Source organism: Elephas maximus, chromosome 5 (assembly GCF_024166365.1).
Source record: "Elephas maximus indicus isolate mEleMax1 chromosome 5, mEleMax1 primary haplotype, whole genome shotgun sequence".
NCBI classification, from domain to species: domain Eukaryota; kingdom Metazoa; phylum Chordata; class Mammalia; order Proboscidea; family Elephantidae; genus Elephas; species Elephas maximus.
Window position 1 is genome coordinate 78,655,969 of NC_064823.1, and position 27,769 is coordinate 78,683,737.

The 27,769-nt window shown below is 41.2% G+C and overlaps 1 protein-coding gene across 4 annotated transcripts in view; it reads right to left on the reverse strand.

Moving 5' to 3' along the window:
- The window catches only part of FRAS1 (Fraser extracellular matrix complex subunit 1), a 532,476-nt gene that overhangs the window by 83,700 nt on the left and 421,007 nt on the right, over window positions 1-27,769 (reverse strand). For 3 of the 4 annotated variants that reach the window (XM_049885934.1, XM_049885933.1, XM_049885932.1), the window contains 8 exons: window positions 27,060-27,323; window positions 24,683-24,871; window positions 22,345-22,464; window positions 21,897-22,076; window positions 6,077-6,201; window positions 5,665-5,805; window positions 3,670-3,897; window positions 712-825 (listed from right to left, as the gene is read on the reverse strand). In XM_049885934.1, coding sequence (XP_049741891.1) covers window positions 712-825; window positions 3,670-3,897; window positions 5,665-5,805; window positions 6,077-6,201; window positions 21,897-22,076; window positions 22,345-22,464; window positions 24,683-24,871; window positions 27,060-27,323 — 1,361 coding nt within the window. The remainder of the gene's footprint in view (window positions 1-711; window positions 826-3,669; window positions 3,898-5,664; window positions 5,806-6,076; window positions 6,202-21,896; window positions 22,077-22,344; window positions 22,465-24,682; window positions 24,872-27,059; window positions 27,324-27,769) is intronic. The other variant, XM_049885936.1, reaches the window with a different exon arrangement.

Here is a 27,769-nt window from a genome sequence, read left to right on the forward strand (position 1 = left end):
TCGTGGTTCAGTGATAGAATTCTTGCTTTCCATGCAGGAGACCCAGGTTTGATTCCCAGCCAATGCACCTCGTGTGCAGCTATGGTAGCCCATCTGTCAGTGGAGGCTTGTGTGTTGCTATAATGACCAAGAGGTTTCAGTGGAGCTTCCGGACTAAGATGAACTAGGGAGAAAGGCCTGGCAATTTACTTCCAAAAATCAGCCATTGAAAAGCCTGTGGATCACAATGGTCCCATCCACAATTGATCTTGGGGGTGGTGAAGGACCAGCTAACAACAACAACATATCTAGTAAGGTGAGAACAGATAATTCACTTTAGATTTGGCAAAACAGAGGACATCGGTGATATAGATAAGAGTCACTGCAGTGGGATAGGGATGGGAGGTAGATGCCTAATTAGAGAGTATTGAGGAGAGAATGGAATCATTCTGAATATGCAGAAAAATATCAAAGAGGGTATGGGAGGAATTTGCATTAAATTTGGCTCATACATTTTTAAAAACCTGACTGGTTCAGTGGGAAGCTACAACACAACAGCCATATACACAACCAACTAATCGCCTTAGGAATCAGTCTTAGGAAAATCAGCTCACTTACGGAAGGATGAACGTGTGAGATGAACTGGAGTTCTAGTCACAGACCATTCCATGATTAAGGATGTGGCATAAATTCTTTAGTGTGAATGTGGCAGATGTTTCCCATTTGCCTTACCTTGCCATCCATATACTCCAGCCACTGGAGCCCCAGGTTGGTCACGATTCTAGGAGTGCCATCATCCACTGGGAGGATATCTACTCGGAACCGCTGAGGTGCTGCGGTCATAATCTGTGGGGGAGGCCAGAGAAGAAAACTCATCATTCACACACACCTGAAGTATGCTGTGTGAAAAGCCTACAAAAGTGGAGGCCTTTACACTTCAGAGATGACCAATGGGCAGCTGAGTCACAGTTTCCATTCCTTGCCATTTGTCATGAGGCTTAAGGGAAAATATTGTTTGATAAAGTGAAAGAAACATGGGAAGAAAAGGAGCAAGAATCAAGTGGTACTCTTGCTGGAATTTCACCATTCAACAATGGAAATTGCTTCTCACACACCTATTCATTCTTTAGTTGAGTTCAACACTACTCTGAGATGAAACAATAAACAGATAAACCCTTGTTAAAAATTTTGTAAGAGTCTGATGAAAACTATCACTAAAATGTTAATGTCTAGGGAGATGAAAATTGAAACCACAATGAGACACCACCTCACCCCTCCTAGAATGACAATGGTCAAAAAAATAGAAAATAACAGGTATTGGCAAAGATGTGGAGAAATCGGAACCCTCATCCATTGCTGGTGGGAATGCAAAATGGTACTTCTGCTGTGGAAAACTTGGTGGTTCCTCAAAAAATTAAACACCGAACTACCATATGACCCAGCAATCCCAATCCTAGGTATACACTCAGAAGAAATGAAAACAGGAGTGTAAAGAGAAACCTGTATACCAATGTTCATCGCAGCACTACTTATAATAGCCAAAAGGTAGAAACAACTGTCCATCAAGAGATGAATGGATAAACAAAATGTGGTATATACATACAATAGAATATTACTCAGCTGTGAAGAGAAATGAAGTCCTGATACATGCTACAATGTGGATGAGCCTTGAAAACATTCTGTCGAGTGAAGTCAGTTACAAAAAAGATAATGACAAAGATCGCACAACATGAATGTAATCAATGTCACTGAATTTTACATATAAAAGTTGTCGAATTGGCAAATGTTTTGTTATGTATATTTTTATCACCATGAAAAAATTAAAACAAATGATGATGTCAAAGCTTCCAGGTGGGATTCTACCCACCTCGAAGTTTTCATGGGAAGAGATCTATCTTCCTGCCTTCTTTTATTTTTCTGAGGGAGAGCTATTATATGAGGAAAGGGGCAGAAGAAACATAGAGGTGAAATAAAACTACTTGTGGGAGCAGAGAAAAGAAAAGGAAGTTTGGTTTATCATTTTGTTCTCACACAGATGTACACACACACACATACATACACACATCGACAATGACTCAGCACCTCACTCTTCCTGAGCAAATATAGCAAGATGCCACACAAGGGAACAAGATGCTGGCTTTTCAATCTTCTACAACTCGCCTTCTAAATAATTTCCATTTTTTAAATGACAGGGTCCCTCTGGAGACCTGCTGTGACCTTTTATGTTTACCAAAGAGGTAGCCCTCTTGCTGATACATCCTGAAATCTTTTTTCTCTTCAGAAAGTCAAACTAACTTGGGAGCAACAACAGTTTGGGAGAGAAAAAACTAAAACCAATGACCTGCATGTGGTGATGCAGTGCAGATACTGAAATCCCAAGAGCCAGCCCACGAATATACAGGCCAAGTGAGAATGACCTTCTCTCAGGCTGCTTCTCTCTAATGGATGCAGCAGGAACCTTCTTCCAGGAAAATAATCTTTCATCCTCACAGGAGAAAAGGAACTCCGCAGGGCTGAGAAGCTGCTCTTCTTGTTATCCTGGAAGTATGGGAGTGTGTGATCATGCTGCTCATAAAACCACTTCTGCAAGTCAGATCCAGACGTGGGTGACGTAAGGGTGCCTGCTGGCCTGTCTTTCACCTGAGCTGCAGCTGTCCCCAGGGGAAATTTAGGGTACTACAGGATACCTGATTAAGGAATGAAGGAAGGAGTAAAAATGGCAGTGGTGGGAAGAAGTGGCATGGGGAAGGTAGCAAAGGGGACCTTAAACTGTCTCCTAACATCTGATGTTAGAATGGAGCAATTCGCAAGTTTGAGAGTTGAATGACCTCACAAGAAAAGCATCTTCACCTATTTCACAAGTTGGCCCTAAAATGATGACAAAGGTGTTTTATCAAACGTTTCCTGCGTGCCAGGCGCTGGGCTAAGGGCTTTATGTACACTGGGAGCATAGGTATCCTCCCTGTTTCATAGGCAGGAAAGCCAAGGCTTAGAGCCATTAAATGATTTACCAAGACCCTCAGCTAGTAAGCGGCAGAACCAGAATTCAAATCAGCACCTTTTGAAAGCAAAAGCCGACCTATTAACCACTGGGCTGTTACTTTTCATGAGACTGAGACTCTAGCTGGACTGAGGGGACATGTAAAAGATAATCTGGGGCCAAATTCAAAAAGTAAATGGTGCATTCAAAGAAAAAGAGAATAACAACAGTAATATTAATAACAACTATCTACCTTTAATTGGAGCCTGGTGATGCAATGGTTAAGAGCTTGGCTGCTACCCAAAAGGTCACCAGTTTGAATCCACCAGCTATACCATGGGAACCCTATGGGGCAGATCTACTCTGTCCTATAGGGTCACTATGAGTTGGAATTGACTCGATGGCAAGGGGTATCACCTTTTATTAACTGCTCACTATATCTGTCAACATTGTTCAGCACTTTATGTGGATTATTTCCTTCAACCCCTAGATCAAAGTAATTGAAGTTGGTAATTATTATCATATCCCTTTTACAGATAAAAAACTGAGGCATAGGGAGGGTAAGTTATTTGCCCAAGGTCAATCAGCTAGTAGGTGACAGAACAAGAACTTGAACCATGTTATACTTGACATAAAAATCTTATGTTTTCATCTAGCCAACATCAACATGCATTCCTATGTCGTTCCTGTCCATTGTCTTTGCCCCTCACCTCTTTTCCTCCTTCCTCAATAATAAAGAAAGGGTTTGTCCCATCAGAAACAGTGAAGGTGAATCGGTCTTTGAGGGAGTTGCTGCCATCATGGCTATAGCTGACCCGGTTCTGGTAGATGTCTTCCATGGTGAAGGTGGAGGTGTGGCGGAAATGCTGCCCATTGGTGGTTCGCTCGATGGTGCCATGGCGTGGGGGCTGCACAATGGTGAATGTGACAGACTCAGCCTGACGAGGAAACAAAAAGGCGGGAGAGGAGTTCGTAACAGAAACCAGATGAGTAAGGGATGGCCAACAGCTGGTCAAGAGTAGCAGAACCTACAAACAATTATAAAGGTTGTGTTTTCTTTATTGATACCAAAAACAAAGCTAAAGAGAGAAACCATATTGGTTACTACGATTAGATTTATATTCTGGTGCCTTCAGTTGTAGGACTAAAACATTTAAATTGGCTCTTCTTAGGTCATTGGGGAAAACTTGAAATTTTAGTCTTTAAAAGATAAGTTAATAGCTTGGCTGCTAACTGAAAGTTTGGAGGTTCAAATCCACCCAGAAGTACCTTGGAAGAAAGATCTGGATATCTACTGAAAAAATCAGCCATTGAAAGCCCTATGGAACACAGTTCTACTCTGACATACATGGGGTCATGATGAGTTGGAATTGACTCAATGGCAGTTGCCTTTTATTTTTTAACCAGAATGATAGGAACTAGACTTTTAAAAATGGTTCATTTCTTTTCCATCGATTTCTCTCTACTTTTCTAAAACTCTTATATACAGAATTCTATATGCATCAGAAGAGCAGTTAATTTCTCATTTGAATTGCTGCTTCTAAGGTGACCTGTAGAAGGGAAAAGAAAGGGGCATAAAATCCTGCTTAAGACTTTTACAATGGTTTCCCACCAACTTAGAATAAAACGCAAAGGACTGATCTGGGCCAACAAGGTTCTCTGTGACCTGGCCCCAGGGTTCCTGCTTCTCTTCTTATTCACTAGGTTCCAGCCTGTTGGTCTCTTTGCTGCAGCTCAAAGGTTTTAAGCATCCTTGACCACCAGGCCTTTTCACTTCTTGTTCCTCTGCCTAGAAGGTGATTCTCCCAGATAACTGCATAGCTTGCTTTCTCATTTCATGGTATTTGCTCAAATGCTATCTCCTCAGAGAGACCCACCCTGATCACTTTATCTAGAATACCATGCCCATTGCTCTCTGTCTTCTTACCTCATTTTATTTTTCTTTTTCTTTATAGCACTACCACTATCTGACATGATACTGTATGTTCTTTCTGTTTCCCCACCCCCGAAAGGTTATAAACTCACTAAGGTTGGAAATTTTACCTGTATTATTCACAACTCTTTAGTATCTAGAACAGAGCCTGACAATTAGTAGATAATAAACGTTTGTTGAAACAATGAATAAATGAAAAGTGCCAGCATAGAGACGAGTATACATAGAACGAATCCTTAAGTGTTATGGCACTCTTTTATGGGAGCTAAATAATGTCAGAATGTTTGATACTTTAATCTGGAAGCATCACACAAATAAAATCTTGGTCTCCACATGCCCTGCTTTACTGCATAAAGCCTAGTTCTTTGAGGATGTAATAATAATTTGTCAGCCAGAGAGGTCTGGATGAGGGAGGAAAAATGGAGGAAAAAGCGTATAGGTGTAGAAAGTCCCTGTTCACTCTAATAAGGAATAATAAAAACATTGCATAAAATGCCATCTACCTAATTTTCTACGAATCATGATAAAAAATCAACATGCTAACAGAATTTTTACATGTAATCCAGGTGAGAGGGCAAATATATTTAAGATTTGAGAAAGGGTGTAATATGGTTCGGTCTCAAATGTATTAGTTCTTCCTTTCCAGAAGCCATGGTAATCTTCTTACTTTTAATCCTTCAAGAATTAAAACCTCACCACTAACCTCAGGATCGCTACAGATGTTGCCAAATCTGCCTCTCACCAGTCAGAGAACCCAGGTGAGCTCTCTTACCTCTGTGTCCGCATCCACTGCCTTGAGTTCAAACTCTGTGATGGTCTTCCTCACGCCCTCCTGTACTCGCATCCCTGGGCTCTGGACAATGGGCAGCGAATCATCCACAGGGAGAATGGTGATATGGAAAGTCTGAGTCACCTAGGATGGCAGAAATGTACAGGTGGATCACCTGTCCCTACACCCACCCCACAAGTAGAAAGTAGGTGCTACTTTCCCTTTCTCTCCATTCCTGGCAGGATTGTCTGACCAGGAACCTGAAAGTTAGTACCCTTGGGAAGAGACCTATTGGCTGTCAGAGGTTGTCCTTATCCCTTAGCTGAAAGCTGAGGAAAGCAAAGATCTCATATCACCAGTCACTCCACCCATTCCACTCCAAGAAGGCTGTGGGGAATCAATACCCATGCAATACCTCATTGACTCCATCAGAGAGCATAAAACTGAAGGCATCTGTGTGTTTCTCAGCCTCGCTGGAATGGATATACTGAACATTTCGTGAGGTCAGGTCAGCTTGGCTAAAGGAGCTAATCTGGATACCTAGCAAAGCGGGGGTGTGGGGAAACAAAGAGAAAGATGTCAAAGTGCTAGCCATGCTTCTAAGGCTAGGGAATGCTGTATTCTCACCAAAGATAGAGAATCCTTGGTATTTTTCTTCAAGCATTTATGTTCTGCCTTCTAAGACCCTTTGTCAGAGTTGTGGATTTTTTTTCTACAACAGTGTGGAAGCACATGTTAACTTAATTATCTAGGCTTGTACTATGTGCCAGGCTAACAACAAATCAAAAAACAAAGCAGTTGTCATTGAGTTCACTTCAACTCACAGAGACCCCATGTGTGTCAGAGTCGGACTCCACTGGATTTTCAATGGCTGATTTTTTGGGTAGATCAATCTCCAGTCCATTTCTTCTGAGGCATCTTTGGGTGGACTCAAACTACCAATCTTCTGGTTGGCAGCTGAGCACACTAACTATTTTTACCTCCCAGGGACTGGGCTAACAACAGGTACTCAATAAATGTTACTTCCTTTCTCTTGGGGTTTACGTAGTAAATCAACAACGTGAATAGTAGAGCTATTGCCTTGTTCTCTAAACCTTCTCTCTGAAGGTTTATATTCCCCCATAGCCTGACAGTCCTTTCTATGAACCTCCCCTAATTTCTAATACTGTGGGAAGGTTTAGCTTTTAGATACTGGAGTTATAGGGCTTGGCTACACGTATCCTACTCCTGTGATTGGTGAGCCATCACTGGTCCCCATAATTTCATTGGCTATTCTTCAAGGTCCCTCGCAGCTCCCTGGTCTAGATTCTAGCTTCTCTTGTACTATGTTAGCCAGTTAGACAATAACAAAACTTACTGCATGACTTTGGGGCTAGAGTAATCATTCTATGTCAAATCTCAAATGACCTAGAAAAATTTAGAAAAGCAACACTCTAATAACATGATGCAGAGAAAACATGTTACCTTTTTTCCAGAGTCATTTTAACTACAAAAAATTTTGATAATGCTAAGATATTGCACAAATGAACAATATCTGTACGTTTTTAAATGCCAAACAGCATTTAGCAAACCAGCCCAGAATTCTTATTTCTATCTGGGGATTTGGGGGCTCATCCGCTGGTGCCAGCCAAAACTAAAACAAAATCACATCTTTCAGTCCCTAAGCACAAATTCCCTCTTTCTGACTGCAGGTGTTAGGGTATTAATCCATTTAATCTGGTCCTTTAGTTTGGCCCTGAAATTCATATGCTACTTTCCGGGATTTATTATTTGTCACTGTTAATACTGGCAAAACCAGTTTGGCTTTTTTACAAAAAACAAAGACATGAGTATCACTGTTTTATCTTTTAAAAAAAATCAGCCTGACTGGTTTATATTTGCATCTCACTTTATTATCTGAAATTTGTCACCCAGGTACAGTAGCCTCCTGAATATGGGGGCATTAATTTTTTGATGAGGCATTTTATATTTCTGTGCTTGCTATATCAGCTCTTGACAGGTGAGAAATGTAGCCCCTGTCTTATAGTTTTGTCTTGTGGCTCTGGACAGAAATCCATACCATTCTTTAAAAATTTAATAACTTCAGACTGGCTGTACTGAGAAATTTAAATCTCTTCTCCCTGTGGAGAATCTATCCTCACAACTCACGTGGAAAGTCTTGTCTGGATTCTCACAATCAACTGGTCACCTAATTCACTCTTCCCTCTACCAGAGTCTAAGACTGAGAAGGAAGGGAGTTCTGGGATTGATTTTTTTTTTTAAATAATTTTATTTTTTTGTTGTTGTTAATATACACAGCAGAACATATACCAATTCAGGAATTTCTACCTGTACAACTCAGTGACATTGATTACATTCTCCAAGTTATGTAACCATTCTCACCCTCCTTTACGAAGTTGTTCCTCCTTCATTAACATAAATTCACTGCCCCCTAAATTTCCTATCTGATCTTTTAAATTGCTGTTGTCAATTTGACCCCACATGAATAGATCTTAAAAGGGCACAATACTTAAGGCATTCTTTACCAGTTAAGCTAACTATTATTTGGTTTTAAGAAGACTTCAGAGGATATCTTTGGTTTAAGGTTTAAAGAATATCTCAGAGCAATAGTTTCAGGGGTTCATCTAGACTTCATTGTTCCAGAAAGTCTGGATTCCAGGAGAATTTGAAATTCTGTTTTGCGTTTTCCTCTTTTTGATCAGGATTCTTCTATAGAATCATTGATCAAAATATTCAGTAATAGTAGCCAGGCACCATCCAGCTCAGTGATGGAAAAACTGCATTGATTAAGGGTAGGGTTGCACAGTTGACTGATGTAATTGCTGTCGATAAGTTGCACACCTATAAAATGTTAGATTGGCAAAGGTTGTGTGACAGATATAGTTACAACAATGACAAAAAAAAAAAAAAGTAGCTGCTGAGGCTGCTTATGTACAACCAAACACCTCAGGAGATTTGGATTTGGTTCCTTGATTTGGAGGTTTAGGGTCATGGCTTCATGGGACATCCTAGTTAATTGGCCTAATATGTGTTTAGCACATCTGTTCTACCTCCTAATTCCTTGTGTAGTGTCTCGGGTCTTAAAAGCTTGCAAGGTGCCATTCAAGTTACGACGATTGTTCTCTATTCACCTACAGCAACAGGGGAAAAAGGAGAGTTAGGACTAGGAGGAGGAAATGGAATGTATGGCTAACTGCCTTCATGAACAACTGTCTTCTTTGCCATGAGACCAGAAGACTAGATGGTGTTCAGCCACCATTATTAAACATTTTAAGAAACATTTTTTATTGGGGTGAAATCGACATATAACAAATTAGACATATTTAAAATATATGGTTTCATTAGATGTAACACACCCGTGAAACTATCACCACAATCAAGAGAGTGAACATATCCATTAACCCAGAAGTTTCCAATACTTGTAATCCCTCCACCCTTCCCTTTTCCATGCCTCACTCCCAAGCAACCATTGAATTACTTTCTGTCACTATAGTTGGCATTTTCTTGAATTTTTTAATAAATGGATTCATACAGTATGTACTCTTTAGTTTCTTTCTCTTAGTATAATTACTTTGAGATTCATCCATATTGTTCATTCCTTTTTATTGCTGAGTAGTATTCCATTGTATGGATGTATCATAGTTTGTTTATCCATTTACCTGTTGATGGACATTTGGGTTGTTCCCAGTTTTGGGCAATGATAAATAAAGCTGTTACTAACATTCATGAAAACATCTTTGTATAGACATATGCTTTCTATTCTCTTGTATAAATATCTAAGAATGGAATAACTGGATCATATAGGAAATGTATATTTAATTTTTTTTTAACTGCCAAACTCTTTTCTAAAGTGGTAGTACCAATTCATATTCCCACTAGCAGTCTATGAGAGCTTCCATGTTTGATCCTCGTGGGTCTCTCCCAATTCAATTTAGCCAACATTGAGCATGTACAGAATGTTACTTAAAGTTTTCTTATGTATGTTGAATTATTATCTTTAAAAACTCTGGAGGTTGAGGCTGACATATATTTCCATTTTTATAGATTATGATCCTGTAATTAAATCAGAAAGGTTATGTGACATATCCAAGGTCACACAGCTATTAAGGGGGAGCACTGGAATTGGAACCCAAGGTTATCTGACTCCAAAGTTTATGCCTGCTGTGAGTAATTTTTGGAAAACTTCTCTAGCCTTATCAGGTTAGACAAGGAGTATTTTGGATTTTACCTTCATCCTTGAATTTTTTTTTCCCCACTCTAAAAGTTATGCATTCCTCTTAAGGAAAATGTGAAACACACAGAAAAGTAGGCAAGAATTACAAAAATCATTCACAGACCTACCTCTGAAATACTACTATTGCAATATTTTAAATTATTTCTTCTATAATATTTTATTGGCTGTAACCTTTTTCTTATCTGAAATATTTTGGTAAAATTCAGAATTATCATTAAAGTGATATCTACAATTAGGGGCATCTAGAATGTAAGTTTTAAGAGCACCAGGATTTTTGTTGCTTCCTCTCTGAAGTGCACCTAGAATTAGTACCTGGCACATTGTTAGTGCTCAAAACATACTTGTTGAATGAATTTAGTTCACCTACTATAATCTACATCGAATAAATCCTATTAAGCATGAATTTTCAATTCCTATACACTTTTTTTTTTATACACTTTAAACAAAAATTTTTATCCTTTGCTAATTGGATATTGGAAGACCTCAGCTACTCACTTACCAGCAAGATTGTGTTTCTCATGACATATTATCTCTATCAGCTGTCACAGCTGGTAGTTGCTGTCTGAAATAGCTTGAAGGATTTTAATTCCATCAAAGTTGTTTTCAGTCACCAACCTACTGGCTAAACTACGTATCTGGCAGAGACCCACATTAACCCTGTCAGTTTTTCCAGTTCCCCTGGAGGGCCCACATGCTCGAGAAAGTTCAGTCCAGTTCAGGAAATTAGTGTGGAAGGAAGGGATCGCTAACAGGGGTAAGGGAAGGAAGTATCTTTGAAAAAACTGCCTTATTAACAGGATGCTAGGTGATCCACTCAGCCTGATTCCAGCACAGCTCTGGATTCCTCCATGCATGTTGCTGGTGGCCCACCTCAAGCTCATGCTGTGGCAGACTCAGCTTTTCTGCTTCAGGATTTTCTCTACAGCCTCTGCTCTCAGGGGGAACCCAAACTAAGACAATGAGCGTACTGTATTTTGGGCAAATGCCACAATTAGAGAGGTTGGGATAAAGAGGAAACCAAAGAATAACTTCGTTAAAGCATCACCTCTGTGACGTCTTTCCTGACCAACCCCCCAGGCTTCTCTTTGGTGGAATTCACTATCCTCTGTGCACACTGCAGTCACAGCTACTGAAACACACGTGCTCGCCTGTTTACATGTCCCACATGTTCTCATGAAGCAGCTATGCAATGTTTGCTAAAGGGAGAAAAGGAGAGAAGAAGAGGGAGGGAAGGAGGGAGGAAAAGAGGAAGAAAAGAATGGAGGGAGGCTGCTCTAACATGATATAGCGCTGTGATTCTCAATCCAGGAGATAAATAAAATTTTATGGGGTTGCTTCTAAAAAACACTGATGCCCAAGCCTCATCCCTTATTCTTTTATTTATTGGTCTGGGGTGGGGCCTGGGCACCATTATTTTTAAATACACCCCCAGGTGATTTGAACAGAGTTGAGAAGCATTGCTCTAACAGAAAATGGAAAGAACAATCAGAAAATCTGTTTGGCTTTTCTTTTTTAATGCTTCCTTTCTATAGTCACATGATCTGGAGGAAGTCATATAACAGAGAGCCTTAATTATTTTCTTTTTCTGCCATCTCTAAAATCTGAACAGCCATAACCGTACTAGAGGTAGTAGATAAAATCGTGGGTGATACAGTAAGTATTTGAGAATGGCAAAAAGTGTGTATAACCATGGATCTGCACAGCAGTAGTGGTGTCTGGAGTCATACGAATTTTGCGGTATTTCTTAAAAAATTACGTGAACATTTTAGCTACTTTATTCATATCTCCTAGATGTAGGACTATTGAGATGATCTAATTTTTTTCTGAGTTTTGTAATATTTTTTATTTTATTGTAGTGAAATACATAGAACAATAGGTTTGCCATCTGTCTTAGTTATCTAGTGCTGCTATAATAGAAATAGCCCAAGTAGGTTGCTTTAACAAATATGCATTTATTTCTTCACAGTTTAGGTAGGAAACCCTGGTGGTATAGTGGTTAAGTGCTATGGCTGCTAACCAAAAGGTCAGCAGTTCAAATCTGCCAGGCACCCCTTGGAAACTCTACGGGGCAGTTCTACTCTGTCCTATAGGGTCACTATGAGTTGGAATCGACTCAATGGCCATGGATTTTTGTTTTTCTTTTTTCAGTTTAGGAGGCTAGAAGTCCGAATTCAGGGTGCTGGCTCTAGGGGAAGTCTTTCTCTCTTTGTTGACTCTGGAGGAAGGACCTTGACTTTTCTGAGCTTCTGCTCCTGGGTGATCTTCTTGTGGCTTGGCATCTCTCTTCCCCATCTCTGTTTCTCTATCTTGCTTGTTTAAACTCTTACAGAAATTGACGCAAGACACACCCTATACTAATCCTGTCCATTAACATAACAAAGTAACCCATTCCCAAATGGGATTATAACCACAAAGAGGTCAGGATTTACAACCCATATTTTAGGGAGACACAATTCAATACACAACTCTATCTTAACTATTTTTTTAGAGTTCAATTTAACGACATTAATTACACTCACCATGTTGTGTTCCCATCACCACTATCCATTTCCAAACATTTCACATCATTTCAATCAGAAACTCAGTACCCCTTCAGCAGTAACTCCCATCCTTTCCACCTTTCAGTCCCTGGTAACCACCAATAAACTTTGGTCTCTATGAGTTTGTTTATTCTAGATACTTCATATTAGTGGGATCATACAACATTTGTTCTTTTGTGTCTAATTTCACTCAGCATACTGTTTTCAAGACTCATTTATGTTGTACATGTATTAGAACTTTATTTCTCTTTACAGCTAAGGAATATTCCATATATATGTACCACATTTTATTTATTCATCTGTTGATGGACAGTTGAATTGTTTCCATCTTTTGGCTATTGTGAATAATGCTATCATGAACATTGGTGTACATGCAGTATTTTTAATAAGGAAAATTGAGTGGGTATACTAATAAGAAAACTACTTATATCTGTTGATCAAAAATAATGTTTCATATGGGTATTGCTGTGCTGATAAGTGTTACGGCTAGCATGTAAGACAGTCATTACCAGTTGGCCAAAAGTGGAGAGGAGGCTCCCTACTGCACTTTTACCTTACATGAAGACTAAACATCTTTCAGTGTGCCTTGACAGGGAAAGGAAACCAGTCAAGGCTGTCTTACTTATTGATATGAGAAGGAGCTGCTTGGTTGCCCACCAGTAAAAGGCCTCTTAATGGATATCTAAATGTATTTAGGCAAGATGTTGTTGCATGTCACTGAGTTGATTCCAACTCACAGGGGTAACTATGAGTTAGGTAGGATCAAAACCAAACAAACAAACCCACTGCCGTCAAGTCGATTCCCACTCAAAGCGACCTTATACAAGCCTGTTGCCTTCGAGTAGATTCCGACTCATAGTGATCATATAGAACAGAGTAGAACTGCCCCATAGGGTTTCTAAGGAGTGGCTGGTGGATTCAAGCTGCCAACCTTTTGATTAGCAGCTGAGCTCTTAACCACTGTGCCACCAGGGCTAGTTTCTCTTAATTCTGACTGACCACAGAGGATCTTGGCCAAGAGGCAATTATGTGTACTTCAGGTTTTGAAGAAGGTCTGTTGTAATTGGTGAGGGGGCTCTAGCATGAGGGAGTCGTCTTTGACATATTCCTGGAAGCAGTAGCTATCTAACTCTTCCTGAAACATACAGGTATGGGATTTAAATAGGTAAGATGTTGAAAATTTTGTGGATGGTTGTTTAATAGAACAGTGCTGATATCAACATGTTCTATTGGGAATAAAAATTGAAATCAAGGGAAAGATTCAGATTTTGGACTAGATGACATAGTTCACTGTTTCTCAATGAGTGCATGACTGGCCTTTTAAGCAGGGTAATTACTTTGTTCAGGATTTACTCACTCATTACAGAGTGTTTAGCATCTCTGTCTCTGCCCCCTAAATGCTTGCTTAGCCACCTTCCCCCATCTCAGTTGGTGTGACAACCTGCCCCCTGAGGGTGACAGCCAAATAATCCCATTCTTAGTAGAGAACCGGTGCTATATTGGAGATTGCTATATTCTAATATTACCCCTCCTCTTCTGTAATAATAAGAACTTCTAAATTTTAGTTAAGTACTTGGAGCCCTGGTGGTGCAGTGGTTGAGAGTTACAGCGATCTACGGCTGCTAACAAAAAGGTCAGCAGTTTGAATTCACCAGCCACTCCTTGGAAACCCTATGGGGCAGTTCTACTCTGTCCTATAGGGTTGCTACAAGTCAAAATCGACTTGATGGCAACTAGTTTTTTTTTTTTTTTTTTTGGTACTTGGCTCCTTAGATAGAGCCCATGTGTCCCAGCCACCTCACAGCTTTGTGTGGCTATGTTCTTGCTATTGGGATGTGATAAAAAGCAATGTGTGTTCTTCCAGTTGTTGTTATGTTAGGTGGTGTTGTGTCAGTTTTGACTCACAGCAATCCTATATACAACAGAATGAAACACTGCCTGGTCCTGCACCATCCTCACAATGGTTGCTATGCTTGAGCCCACTGTTGAAGCCACTGTGTCAATCCATTTTGTTGAGAATCTTCCTCTTTTTTGCTAGCCCTCTACTTTACCAACCATGATGTCCTTCTCCAGGGACTGGTTCCTCCTGATAACATGTCCAAAGTATGCGAGACAAAGTCTTGCCATTCTCACTTCTAAGGTGCATTCTGGCTGTAATTCTTCCAGTAATGCCCCTATAAGAGAAATGGATGTAGGCTCTCCTGACCTTTCCTCCTTTCCAGATGGATTGGGGATGACAACCACTACAGCATCCACCTTGGACCAGAGATGGAAACCTCAGGTTGAGGACTGCTGAGGTACCTGATGCCTTTAAACCACCTGCCTCTAGATTGTTCTGTGAGAGAAAATCAACCTCTATCTGCTTAAAGCTACTATATTTTGGTGTCTCTTTGTCCCAGCAATTTAGTCTATATCCTAATTAATATAACTCCTTAGTCTTATCTCCCAAGAAAAAGGGTCTTTAGGGCCTGAGGGTTGGGGGGGACCCTGAGGTGAGTGTGTGGTCTTTCATCCTTGAAAGGACAACCAGTGTAGGAACTGGACTCTCAAGTTAAATTCTCCTCAGTGGTAGGAGGCTCATGCTTGTCTTCTACACGGTTCACAGGTATATGGTTCCCTACTTTTCTTCAGGGGAAGAAAAGAGATCTGCCACACCTTCTCTGTCTCGCTAAAGAGCAAAATCAATTTCAATCAGTTGACCAAGAAAGACAGCATGAAAATAAGTCCACTTCACAGTTAACCATCTAAGAGCATGCCTACAAGTACTGGTGGCAAATAATAATTCCATAGAGGCATCTAGTCCACCCCAACTCCTGGTAGACACATTCTCACCCACTGAGACAAACAGAGTGGGGGCTCCTGCTTTTCTCTAAACAGTAGCTAGCTGCCTTAAGAGAGGATGATGCATAATCAACATGTACTTCTTATAGAGGGAGCTCTTTGACTTTTAAAAAGAATCAGACTCATGAAAATATTTTTATTTGGGGTAGATAGGAAAGGAGAGCATTCTGGCAAAACAGAACAGAAAGCAGTCAGCGTGGGGTTGGTGGTAAGGAGAAACAGGAAGTCCTGCCCTACTGGCAATGAGTAAAGGGGAGGGGGCCTGGATGCTCATATCTGCTCTACTTAGAGTAACTGGAAAACAAGCAGATTGAGAAAAATTGGTGGGGATGGGAGAAGACATGGATTGGGAAGCCAAGTCTGTTTGAAAGGGCAGGTGAAGAAACCAGCAGTCAGGTAACTGGGTCCCAGTTTGTCCCTTCATTTTTGGAGGGTATTGTCCTGGGAGACCAGCCCCTGCCTGGTGCAACAGTTAACACGCTCAGCTGTGAACCAAAAGGTTAAAGATTCAAGTTCACCCAGAGGTACCTCAGAAAAAGGCCTGGCAATCTACTTCCAAAAAATCAGCCATTGAAAACCCTGTGGAGCACAGTTCTACTCTAACACTTGGGGTTGCTATGAGTCAGAGTTAACTCCATGGCAAACTGTGGTGGGAGGTAAAGCACAATGGTCTAAACAAAGCTAGCCTGACCTTAGCAACCAGGTTCCAAGCCCAGAGAAGGCTAAGAGTTGTGAAAACAGAAAAAGCAGATTTGGAGCAGCCTGACATAGGACTCTACGACAGCCTGGGTCAGAGAAGAAGGAAGACTTTGACCTCCCAGCAGGTGGGTAACTGGCAGTGCTTTGCATGAAGCTCAGAGCTTTTTAAATCTCTGTGCGGCGTACAAGCAGTTGTCTAACACAACAGCCAAGAGTCTGCTTTTATCTTTGGCGAAATACAACCAGCATCCTGACAGAATTCTGGCAGGAGCAATTAGCTCATGAATTAGTTATCAAATATCTCATGCAGCCAAGGTCTTGGGGGTGCTGATCTACATATTTCCCTCAGGAACTCTGGGACTAAAGCATAAGCCACCTATTTTATCTGCATGAGGGCTTTTAGCCACCTCCATCCATCCCTCCCACACCTTCTAGCATACACATACAACCCCCCTCCTCCATCATCACTCTGAATTCATGTGATTTGCCTTCCTTACGTCCTCCACCAGCTCATCTCCACCCATTGATTCCCTCATTCAGTCTGCTGTAGCCACACTGGTCTCCTAGCTTTATCTTGAACATGATAAGCTTGGCGCCTTCCCACCTCATGATGTTTACACCCCTCTGTGACACCCTTTCCTTAGATTTCAGCATGGCTGGCTCCCTCTCTTGCTTCAGATCTCTGTTCAGTCTTATTATTTGGGAGGCCCTCCATCATCCTCTTGCTCCCTGTATACATTTCAATACCTGTCATTATTTCTCTCCCCCACACTCATCACCATCTGACATATGATATACCTGTCTGTTTGCTTATTGTCTGACTCCCTGCATTAGAAAATGAGTACCATAAGGGCAAGTACTCCCCCTGCTTTGCTATGTCCCTGGTTGAATGGATGAAAACTCCATAACCCAAAATCAAAACAAAAGCAGCGAAGATCTAAATCTCCAGCAAGCTGTCACTACCTCTTGGCTGCAAGAAATAAAGGCAATTCTACCTTTAGACTGTTTATTCAGCAAGTATCTCTTGTCCCTCACATCCATTCAGCTGCCAACTTCCTTAGGTTCACCCTCTGAAATTCCTTCCTTCATTCATTCAACCAGTGAATGTTTATATTTACTCCTTACTAGGTACCAGGTCTGCTGTCATTAGTAAGGTTTTCACTGGCCAATTTTTTCAGAAGTAGATCACTAGATCCTTCTTCCTCACAACTGGACCAATAAACAACATCATGATAAATGGAGAAAATATTGAAGCTGTCAAGGATTTCATTTTACTTGGATCCATAATCAATGCCCATGGAAGCAGCAGTTAAGAAATCAAATAACGTATTGTACTGGGCAAATACGCTGCAAAAGACCTCTTTAAAGTGTTAAAAAAGCAAAGATGTCACTTTGAGGACTAAGGTGAGTCCAACACAAGCCATGGTATTTTCAGTTGCCTCATATACATGCAAAAGCTGGACAATGAATAAGGGATACTGAAGAAGAATTGATGCATTTGAATTATGGAGTTGGCAAAGAATATTGAAAATACCATGGACTGCCAGAAGAATGAGCAAACCTGTCTTGGAAAAAGTACAGACAGAATGCTCCTTAGAAGCAAAGATGATGAGACTTCATCTTATGGATTTTGGACATGTTATCAGGAGGGATCAGTCCCTGGAAAAGGACATCATGCCTGGTAAAGTAAAGGCTCAATGAGAAAGAGGAAGACCCTCAACAAGATGGATTAACATAGTACCTGCAACAATGGACTCAAACATAGCAACAGTTGGGAAGATAGCGCCGGATTGGGACGTGTTCTGTTCTGCCATACACTGGGTTGTTATGAGTTGAAACTGACTTGATGACACCTAACAACAATAACAAAGTACCAGGTCCACCACTTGTATGTTAGTTTGTTGTACTATGGTGGTTTGTGTGTTGTTATGATAGCTGAAAGCTATGCCACTGGTAGTTCAAATACTAGCAGGGTCACCCACGGTGGACAGGTTCCAGCCAAGCTTCCAGACCGAGACAAACTAGGAAGAAAGGCCTGGTGATATACTTCCAAAAATTAGCCAATGAAAACCTTACGAATCACAACAGAATACTGTCTGATATAGTGCTAGAAGATGAGGCCCCCGAGTTGGAAGGCACTTGAAATACCACTGAAAAGGAACACTTATACACTGCAGGTGGGAATGTAAAATGGTACAACCACTTTGGAAATCGATTTGGCACTTCCTTAAAAAGCTAGAAATAGAACTACCATACGATCCAGCAATCCCACTCCTTGGAATATATCCTAGAGAAATAAGAGCCTTTACACGAACAGATATATGCACACCCATGTTTATTGCAGCACTGTTTACAATAGCAAAAAGTTGGAAGCAACCAAGGTGCCCATCAACAGATGAATGGATAAATTATGGTATATTCACACAATGGAATACTACACATCAATAAAGAACATTGATGAATCTGTGAAACATTTCATAACATGGAGGAATCTGGAAGGCATTATGCTGAGGGAAATTAGTCAGTTGCAAAAGGACAAACATTGTATGAGACCACTATTATAAGAATTCAAGAAATAGTTTAAACACAGGAGAAAATATTCTTTGATGGTTATGAAGGTGGGGAAGGAAGGAGGGAGAGGGGTATTCACTAATTAGATAGTAGATAAGAAGTATTTTATGTGAAGGGAAAGACAGCACACAATACAGGAGAGGTCAGCACAACAGGGCTAAAGCAAAAGCAAAGCAGTTTCCTAAATAAACTGAACACTTCGAAGGAAGGCCAGAGTAGCAGGGGTGTGGGTCTAGGGACCATGGTTTCAGGGGACATCTAGGTCAACTGGCATAATAAAATCTATTAAGAAAACATTCTGCATCCCACTTTGGTGAGTGGCGCCTGGGGTCTTAAACGCTAGCACACGGCCATCTAAGATGCATTAATTGGTCCCAACCCACCTGAAGCAAAAGAGAATGAAGAACACCAAAGACACAAGGTAATTATGAGCCCAAGAGACAGAAAGGCCACATAAATCAAAGAGTATATCAGCCTGAGACCAGAAGAACTAGATGGTTGCCCGGCTACAACCGATGGCTGCCCTGACAGGGAACACAACAGAGAATCCCAGATGGAGCAGGAGGCCAGTGGGATACAGCTCTCAAATTTTCGTAAAAAGACCAGACTTAATGGTCTGACTGAGACTGGAAGGACCCCAGAGATCGTGGTTCCCAGACCTTCTGTTAGCCCGAGACTGGAATGATTCCCAAAGCTAACTCTTCAGACAGGGATTGGACTGGACTATAAGATAGGAAATGATGCTGGTGAGGAGTGAGCTTCTTGGCTCAAGTAGACACATGAGACTACACGGGCAGCTCCTGCCTGGAGGGGAGATGAGGAGGCAGAGGAGGACAGAACTGGCTGAATGGACACAGGGAATACAGGGTGGAGAGAAGGAGTAGGCTGTCTCATTAAGGGGAGAGCAACTACGAGTACACAGCAAGGTGTATATAAATTTTTGTATGAGAGACTGACTTGATTTGTAAACTTGCATTTAAAGCACAATAAAAAAAAATGAAAGAAAGAAATACCATTGGGGACACAATAGCCACAACAACGTACCCAAAGATACCAGCAATCATGAAGATGGTACATGATGGGCCAATGTTTCATTCTGTTATACATAAGGTCTGCATGAGTCATAGCTTACTTGACAGCAACTGATGACAACAGGTACCAGGTATTATTACTTACATTATTCTCATATTACCATTCACAATACTGCCTCCCTAGGACAAGCGTCACTATCTATAATCTAGTTAAATGTAAAAATTTTCTAACCACTGTCACTGTTTCCTTTTCCTTTCCTTCAGTTCATCCTGTTGGACATTACCTGATGAATTTCGCTTCTCTTCCCTGCTCAAAATTCTGTAGTGACTTTCTTTGCCTATTGAATTAAGTAGAGATTACTTATCCCAGCTTTGAAGACCTCCTGTAAAATCTCCATTTACCTGTCAAGCCCTATTTCCTACTGTTTCAGATTATATGCTTCAGCTAAACTGGTCCACTCTTTTTTTTTTTTTTTTTTTCAGCGTGCCCTGTATGCTGTTTCCATCACTGGAAATCACACAGTTATAGTTGGCCCAAAGTCTGTCTTCCAAGGGCACTGTTTTTTTTAATTGAACTTTAGTTGGAGGTTTACAGAATAAACTAGTTTCTCACCAAACAGTACATACATTGTTGTATGACATTGGTTAACAATCCCACAACAGGTCAATACTCTCCCTTCTCAACCCTGGGTTCCCTATTACCAGCTGTCCTGTTCCCTCCTACCTTCCAGCTCCTGCCCCAGGGCTGGTGTGCCCCTTTAGTCTTTTTTTGTTCCATGTGACTATTCAATCTTTGGCTGAAGGGTGAACCTCAGGAGTGACTTCATTACTGAGCTAAAAGGGTATCCAAGAGCCATACTTTCAGGGTTCTCCAGTCTCTGTCAGGCCAGCAAGTATGGTCTTTCTTTTTGAGTTGGAATTTTGTTCTACATTTTTCTCCAGCTCTCTTTGGGACCCTCTATTGTGATCCCTGTCAGAGCAGTCAGTGGTAGTGGCTGGGCACTATCAAGTTGTACTGGACTCAGTCTGGTGGAGGCTGTGGTAGATGTGGTCCCTTAGTCTTTTAGACTAATCTTTCCCTTAGGTCTTTAGTTTTCTTCATTCTTCCTTGCTCTCAAAGGGGTGAGACAAGTGGAGTATCCTAAGTGGCTGCTCACAGGCTTTTAAGACCCCAGACACTACTACCAAAGTAGAATGTAGAACATACTCTTTATAAACTTTGTATGCCAATTGAGCTAAAGGTTCCCTGAGACCATGGTCCCCACAGCCCTTAGACCTGCAATTCGGTCCCTTAGGTGCATCTGTCTATGGAGCTATCAAGGGTACTCTTAGCTGCTACCTTAGTGTACGCTCCCAATGTGATGTAGCCTCTCCCACTTTTGAACTCCTATAACACCACGTTTCTATCTCTTAGAATACTTGCCATATTCTTTCCTCAGTTGTGGTAATTTGCACAGGTTCCTTATTTCACCCAACAGACTATGAGGCTCCAGAAAGCGAGGATTGTATCTCATTTATCTTTCTTTCCCCGGTATATAGAACCTTATTCAATATACATGCTTACTTGCTTTTGTTGAGCTGAATGTTAAGCACACATTTTTAAGCATACTGTGCCAGGTTCTAAAGAGGGTATAAAAGAATAACAGGGTACAATGCCTGCCCTAAAGGAATTGACAATCTAGCTGTGGAAACAAGATTGCTTATATAAAATTGTGATTTTTTTTTTCAACTTTCAACAAGACATTATTGAGCATGTACTGTGTGCCAAGCATTATAATATAGACAATGGTAAACACTGGGATACAGGAGATAAATACTAATTAGGGCAGATTCTTCACCACCCGTCTGTCCGTTTGTCATACTGTGGTGGGTTGCATGTTGCTATGATGCTGGAAACTATGCCACCAGTATTTCAAACACCAGCAGGGTCACCCATCATGGAAGGTTTTGTTAGAGCTTCTAGACTAAAACAGATTATGAGGAAAGACCTGGTGATGTACTTCTGAAAATTAGCCAATGAAAACTCTATGGATCACAACAAAATATTGTTTGATATAGTGCTGGAAAATGAGCCCCCGTAGGTTGGAAAGCACTACAAAATAGCAACAATGGACTCAAACATATCAACAATCATGAAGATGGTGCAGGATTGGGCAACATTTCATTGTGTTATACATAAGGTCACCATGAGTTAGAGCCAACTCAATGAAAACTAACAACAAGGCAGATTGTAGGTATATGTGTACAGCTGATGTGACTACCCCCAACATTTACTAAGCCCCAACTTTTGGTTTGATCAACAAGAGATGGAAGCTTTACCTGGTGATGCTGCATGTTCCAGGTGGCCCAGCTGGGGCAGCTTGGTGACTCTGTAGATCAATTCTGCAGGCTCACTATCCTGGTCAGTGGCTGACAGCTGCAGAGTGGTGATTTTCTTCACTGAGTTCTCATCCAAGACCAGACCTTTATTGGTGGTGATGACTGGTGGGAATCTGTCTTCTAAAAATAACAGAAATAGTGATTTGAAAAGGATCTTTTCAGCTCCCTTTTTTCAATTTTAGGCCTGGTGCCTAGGTGTAAGATCAGACTAACTTTCAGGCCTGTCCCTGAGAGATTTTGTGCCAAAATTTCACACAACAGAGAGGACATGATTTACACGTTGCCAAGGTGAAGGAAAAGGCTCAAGCCTCAAGCTGAGCATAATGTAAACTAAGTGACCTAAGAACTGCTGCAGTATTTTTATATTAGAAACCCGATGCCCCCTTACCTGAAACACTGATGGAAAATGACTGGTCAGTCAATTTATTGCCTTCTCCATCAATCACATCAAATTTAAAGGCAAAACTGCCACCAGACTCTCCCTTTCCATGACTGTATTCCACTTGCCCTGTAAAAAGAAAACAGAAAATCCAGATTTGCTATTAATTTGCCTTCCTCGCTTCTACATTGCTTTTGACATTTTAATCTAAAGTTTTCATTTCCTCTCCCCCTGTCAACTTCCTCATAACTGATGACCTACTCATAACAATATTCACCCACAGTTGTATCCCTTATAGTTGAGGTTCAGGCTTTTTGAAAGGCCTAGTTCAGCCTTTGGAGTCCCTGGGTGGTGCAAATGATTACTGTGCTCAGCTGCTAACCAAAAGGTTGGAGGTTCGAGTCTACACAGAGGCACCTCAGAAGGAAGTCCCAGTGATCTACCAGGTCACTGAAAACTCTATGGAGCACAGTTCTACTGCGACGCACATGGGATTGCCATGAGTCAGAATCTACTCAATGACAACCGGTTTTAGGTCAGCCTTTAAGGAAGTCTCATGAATCACAATCAGCAATACTGCCCACATGTAACTGTGTACCAACCCCAGTCACATCACTTGGTGGGACCCTGTAATACACCCATATCACAAGGACAAGAGGACACAAAGCTTCAGTCCACATTCACCCAGAACTCTTTACTCCCCATTTCCCAGTACCACTTTAAATCATTTTTGGATCTACATAGGTTATAACCAAACACACAAACAAATGAATAAATGAGGGAACTCTATAAAGAAGTCAAAAGGATCCAAAGAAAGTAGAATGAATTACAGTTTTCTTAACCCAAAGCATCATTTCCATTAGCTTTCTGTCAAAGTGTCTATTAGCTGACATTTATGAAGTGCATGGAGCCCTGTGTGGTACAAATAATTAAGTGCTCAGCTACTAACCAAAAGGTTGGTGGCTCAAATCCACCCAGGGGCACTTCAGGAAGAAAGGCCTGGTGATCTGCTTCTGCAAGATCACAGCCATTGAAAACCCTATGGAGTATAGTTTTACTCTGAAACACATGGGGTCACCATGAGTTGGAATCAATGCGATGGCAACTTGTTTTATGTAGAGAGTACATAAGAGCTTTGATAGGTGCTGTCAAAGATATTAACATATTAACATCACAACAACTCACTTTACAGGTAAGGAAATGGAGGCACAGAATTTATGTAACTCATGCAAGGCCACCCACTAGTGAATAGCACAGCTTAGATTCAAGCCTAGGCAGTATGGGTTCATGGTCTTAACTTACGCGATGCCAGACTTGGTGTCTACTTCCACTGATGATGTAATTGGTAAAGGTTACCTCCTTGCCAATTGACCTCCTTGCCAGTTTGCTTTGTAGAACCTAAGAAACTCTTGTCTTAAGATGAAGCTATTGTTTTAAAGCCTAAGAACTTTTCGCCTGGGTGTCTTAAATAATTTTCTAAGTACCTATCAATGTAAATATAATCAAACACCTGAGAAGATATGCCTGATCTCATTTTTTAAAAGAAGACACCATGGCAGGGAATAATTAAGGAATTAACATCTCTTTGCCCATTTCACCCCATTCACTAATGCATGAATGGGCCCAATGAGAATCTGGCTGCTCTCAGTTTTAGGTCTTAGTGCTTGGGCTGCTTTCTGCTCCTCAGGGGCATATTTGCACCTGTAAATGGAATTGCACAGCCTCATCTGATTTGGGATTACCTCCCCCCTGCCCCACCCCGTATGTAACTTTTTCTCCACTTTTCACCCTGAAAGCACTGTACAGTAACTACAAAGCATTTAACATTTTTGCCTTTGCATTGCATCAGCATTTCCTGGAGGGAGGATGAGCCATGTAATTTCCCCCAGGCAGCTCCAATTTATGCCCTTCCTGCTTAGCTCATTAACTTATGCTCTTTGGGGAGTTGAAGAGATATGAGTTGCTCACCTAAGAAAGGGCATAATCTTCACCTTAATCCATCCCTACTCACTTCTTTTTCCTTTCTCTCTCTCTCACACTTTTTAACGTCATAGCAACTGAAATGATTTTTCCCTCCCTAATAGCCTCAAATTTCATAAACGCTATGTCAAAGCATTAACACATTTTAGCCAAGAAAGGTAGTTTTTTTTTTTTATAAAAAAATCTGAGAAGAAAAGAAAGAATAAATGAAGCCATAACTCAGCTCTTATTCAAAAGAAAGAGTGTAGAGTTTACTGCTGTAGGCTTCCAGGCATTTAACTCCTGTTTTACTAGTGTGGGCAGAGTCCGGGAAGTCTGAGTGGGCAGAGTCCGGGAAGTCTGAGTGAGCAGAAGAGAACTGGCTGACCTCGGCTAATGTCAGCCTGGGTGAAACTTCGGATGGGGCCTTTAACGGAGATTTGCTCCAGGTTGTCACGCTTAACCATCTGCAGGCGCCCCACGCCAGGATCTTCCTTCATGATATACACAACTTGATGGTCGTCTGAGTCAGTATCTGTCACTTTCAAGTGCTCTTCCGTGATGCGTGCGACAGACCCTGGGTGATAACAGAACGGAGGAGGTCATTCGCCATCATTTTCTTTTAATGAAATGTCAAATGATTTTAGGAGACTAGAGACTAAATTATCACAGTCTCTGGGTCTAAATCCCTAAATAAGGGTGATTACTCTTCTTGGTTTCCAGCTGAATGAATTTTAACTTCCCTAAGCGAAAGAGCCCCATATTTCCAATTCGGAGTCCTGGTGGTGCAATGGTTAAGAGCTATGGCTGCTAACCACAAGGTTGGCAGTTCGAATCTACCAGCTGCTTCCTGGAAACCCTATGGGGCAGTTCTGCTCTGTCCTACAGGGTCTCTATGAGTTGGAATCGACTCAACGGCAATGGGTTTGCTTTTTCGTAAGTGAAAGAGTTTCACATTTCCAATTTGCTAATCATCCCTGATTTAGATCTGAGCCCTTGTTTTCTTCTGATCCACCTTCACTCTTTCCCTGTGGTTGTTCCTATTAGTCATCATCAAGTTGATTCCGACTCATGGAGACCCCATGTGTGCAGAGTAGAACTGTACTCCATAGGGTTTTTGGAAGCAGATTGCTGGGCCTTACTTCTGAAACACCTCTGGGTGGGTCTGAACCGCCAGCCTTTCAGTAAGTAGTCCAGTGCTTAACCATTTATGTCAACCAGGGACCCCTCACTCTCTCCTTATGCTCTCTTTACTCCCATGACCTGTTAGTAAATTAGTACCTATATAATAATTCCTGGATCTATGATGTAAATAACTCCTAGATCTATTATGAAACTTTCCTGAACCAAGTTTATTTACTGTCTTGATGATCACCAAATCCTAAAAAATATCTTTGCATAAACTCATAAACATATCTTGCCATCTCAGGCTGAAGGGTCAAAATCAGTGTTTCTCAAGACAAAGGCTACAATGAGTGTTAAGGAGTAAAGAGATTTAAGCTGCTGAGCCCAAACACTGCACAAGTGCAGGGCATGGAGGTATGGGACTGGTTACTGGCAAATACCACTTCTTAGGACTTTAGCTCTTGCTTTCCTCTCTAGCCATTTTATCAATTAAAAAAGAATAAATTACAGTTAAGTAGATCCTAGTCATTCATGTGTGATACATCCTGGTATCTGGAGTGACAACCTGCCATGGGTCCTGAGTGTCCTTGCATATTCTTGCTGGGTAAGGCCAAGAATACAAGGCCCTGACTACTCTTTACCTGGGCCATTTCTCAGCAAGCAACCTTGAGAGTATTGTCATCCTCTGGGACAAAGATCAGGCTTGCTTACTGCTTGTTATAACATGATGGGTTCCCCAAGCTCAGGGTTCCTCTTCTGTAACACATCCCACTGTATGTGAAAGACACCTATGTGGTCCATCTTTATCACTCCTCCCACAGGACTTGAAGGGCCTATAGAACTGAAGCAAACTTACTTGCTCACGTTGCCTGCTGTGCTGTGAGTAGCAAGTGCTTTGACTGATTGAGGAATCTCATGTCTTCCACCATCATCCATGAAATAGCAACAAGCTAACTTAATAGCTTGTTAAGTGAGAAGGGTAAAATCAAATCTTAGACCTGATACCTGGGACATCAGGAATCCCAAATTTTCAGATATCCTTACACCATATATTTTTCACTACAAAATACATGTGAGGTTAAGAATAGACAAATACCAGAACCCTGTCAAAATGTAGACGCTGTATAGATAAAAGGCTCACTCCCTAATTAAGAAACTTTCTCCCGCAAATTGAGCTCAAAACTGACGCTTATCATAGTAGCTGCATGATGACTTCCCAATTGCTCCTCACCATGGCTCCTTTTATTAGTATCTTGAAAACCCTGCTAGATTTATTTTTTTACTTATTTCCATGGGATTGGTTGATGGCAATGCTGCAAGAAATCTGAGTATAGGGCAGTATAGGAATAGCTGGATAAATCAAGATTTTTGGGGACTCTGGAAATACTACTAACTCATCTCAACCTTTTCTCAAATTCACAAACAGAGGCATGTGGTCCAAATAATTCAGACATTCACATTCTTCACTCAAACAGTGTCTCCTCAAAAAAACAGTTCTCTCAAACTGAAGTCTCCCCAAGTTCTGGGCAGCTAGTTCAAGATCCACCCACAGAGCGTATGTGGAAGAAAGCACTGTATACCTGACTAACAGGAAATAAGGACAGAAGAACCAGAGCCACCCTCTTCCATTGCCCTAGTACCTGCTGAGAGCTGTAGGCCCCAGTTTACCACCAACTGGAGGGTGTCACTTATAGGCAGCTCTATGTAGATCTCCATCCTCCCTGTGTTGGTATGTTTGCCATCAGTCAGGGAGAAGTGGAACTCATCCACTGCCACACCATGGCCACCTGGCTTGTACCCAACCAGCTCATCCAGGACATCCTGGTAGGTAAAGGAGGAGCCCTGGGCTAAAACCCTCCCATTCTCTAGTGGCTCAGAGGCAGTTTGCTTCTGGAGCAGATGACCTGAGGAAGGAAGTACAGAAGAACAAAGGAACAATGGTAGAACATATATGGTGCCAAAACACAGTCTGATTTTACCCACTAGTATGAACCTGGGCAAAACGTCAAGCACTTCAGAGGCTCTTGGTGACACATACATCAATGACTAATGTTTTATATATAAGCACAGGGTGCTGGCCTGCGGCCTCATCTACAAAAAAGAAGACAATGTCCCACTTTTCCTGGAAAAAATCTCTTAAGGAGACATAGATAGAGGTGGTAATAGTAGCTTGGAAATCAAATCTCCCTTCATGAACACAAATTCACTTCGTTATTTAAACCTTATTTTTCCCTTCCACAAAATGAAAATGGCACTCTTCACTCACTGCTTCCCTTCTAGGGCAGCTGGGGTGGGAGATGGGAATGTGTTTTAAATTCTTTTGATGCTCAGATGTAAAATAAATTTCTTT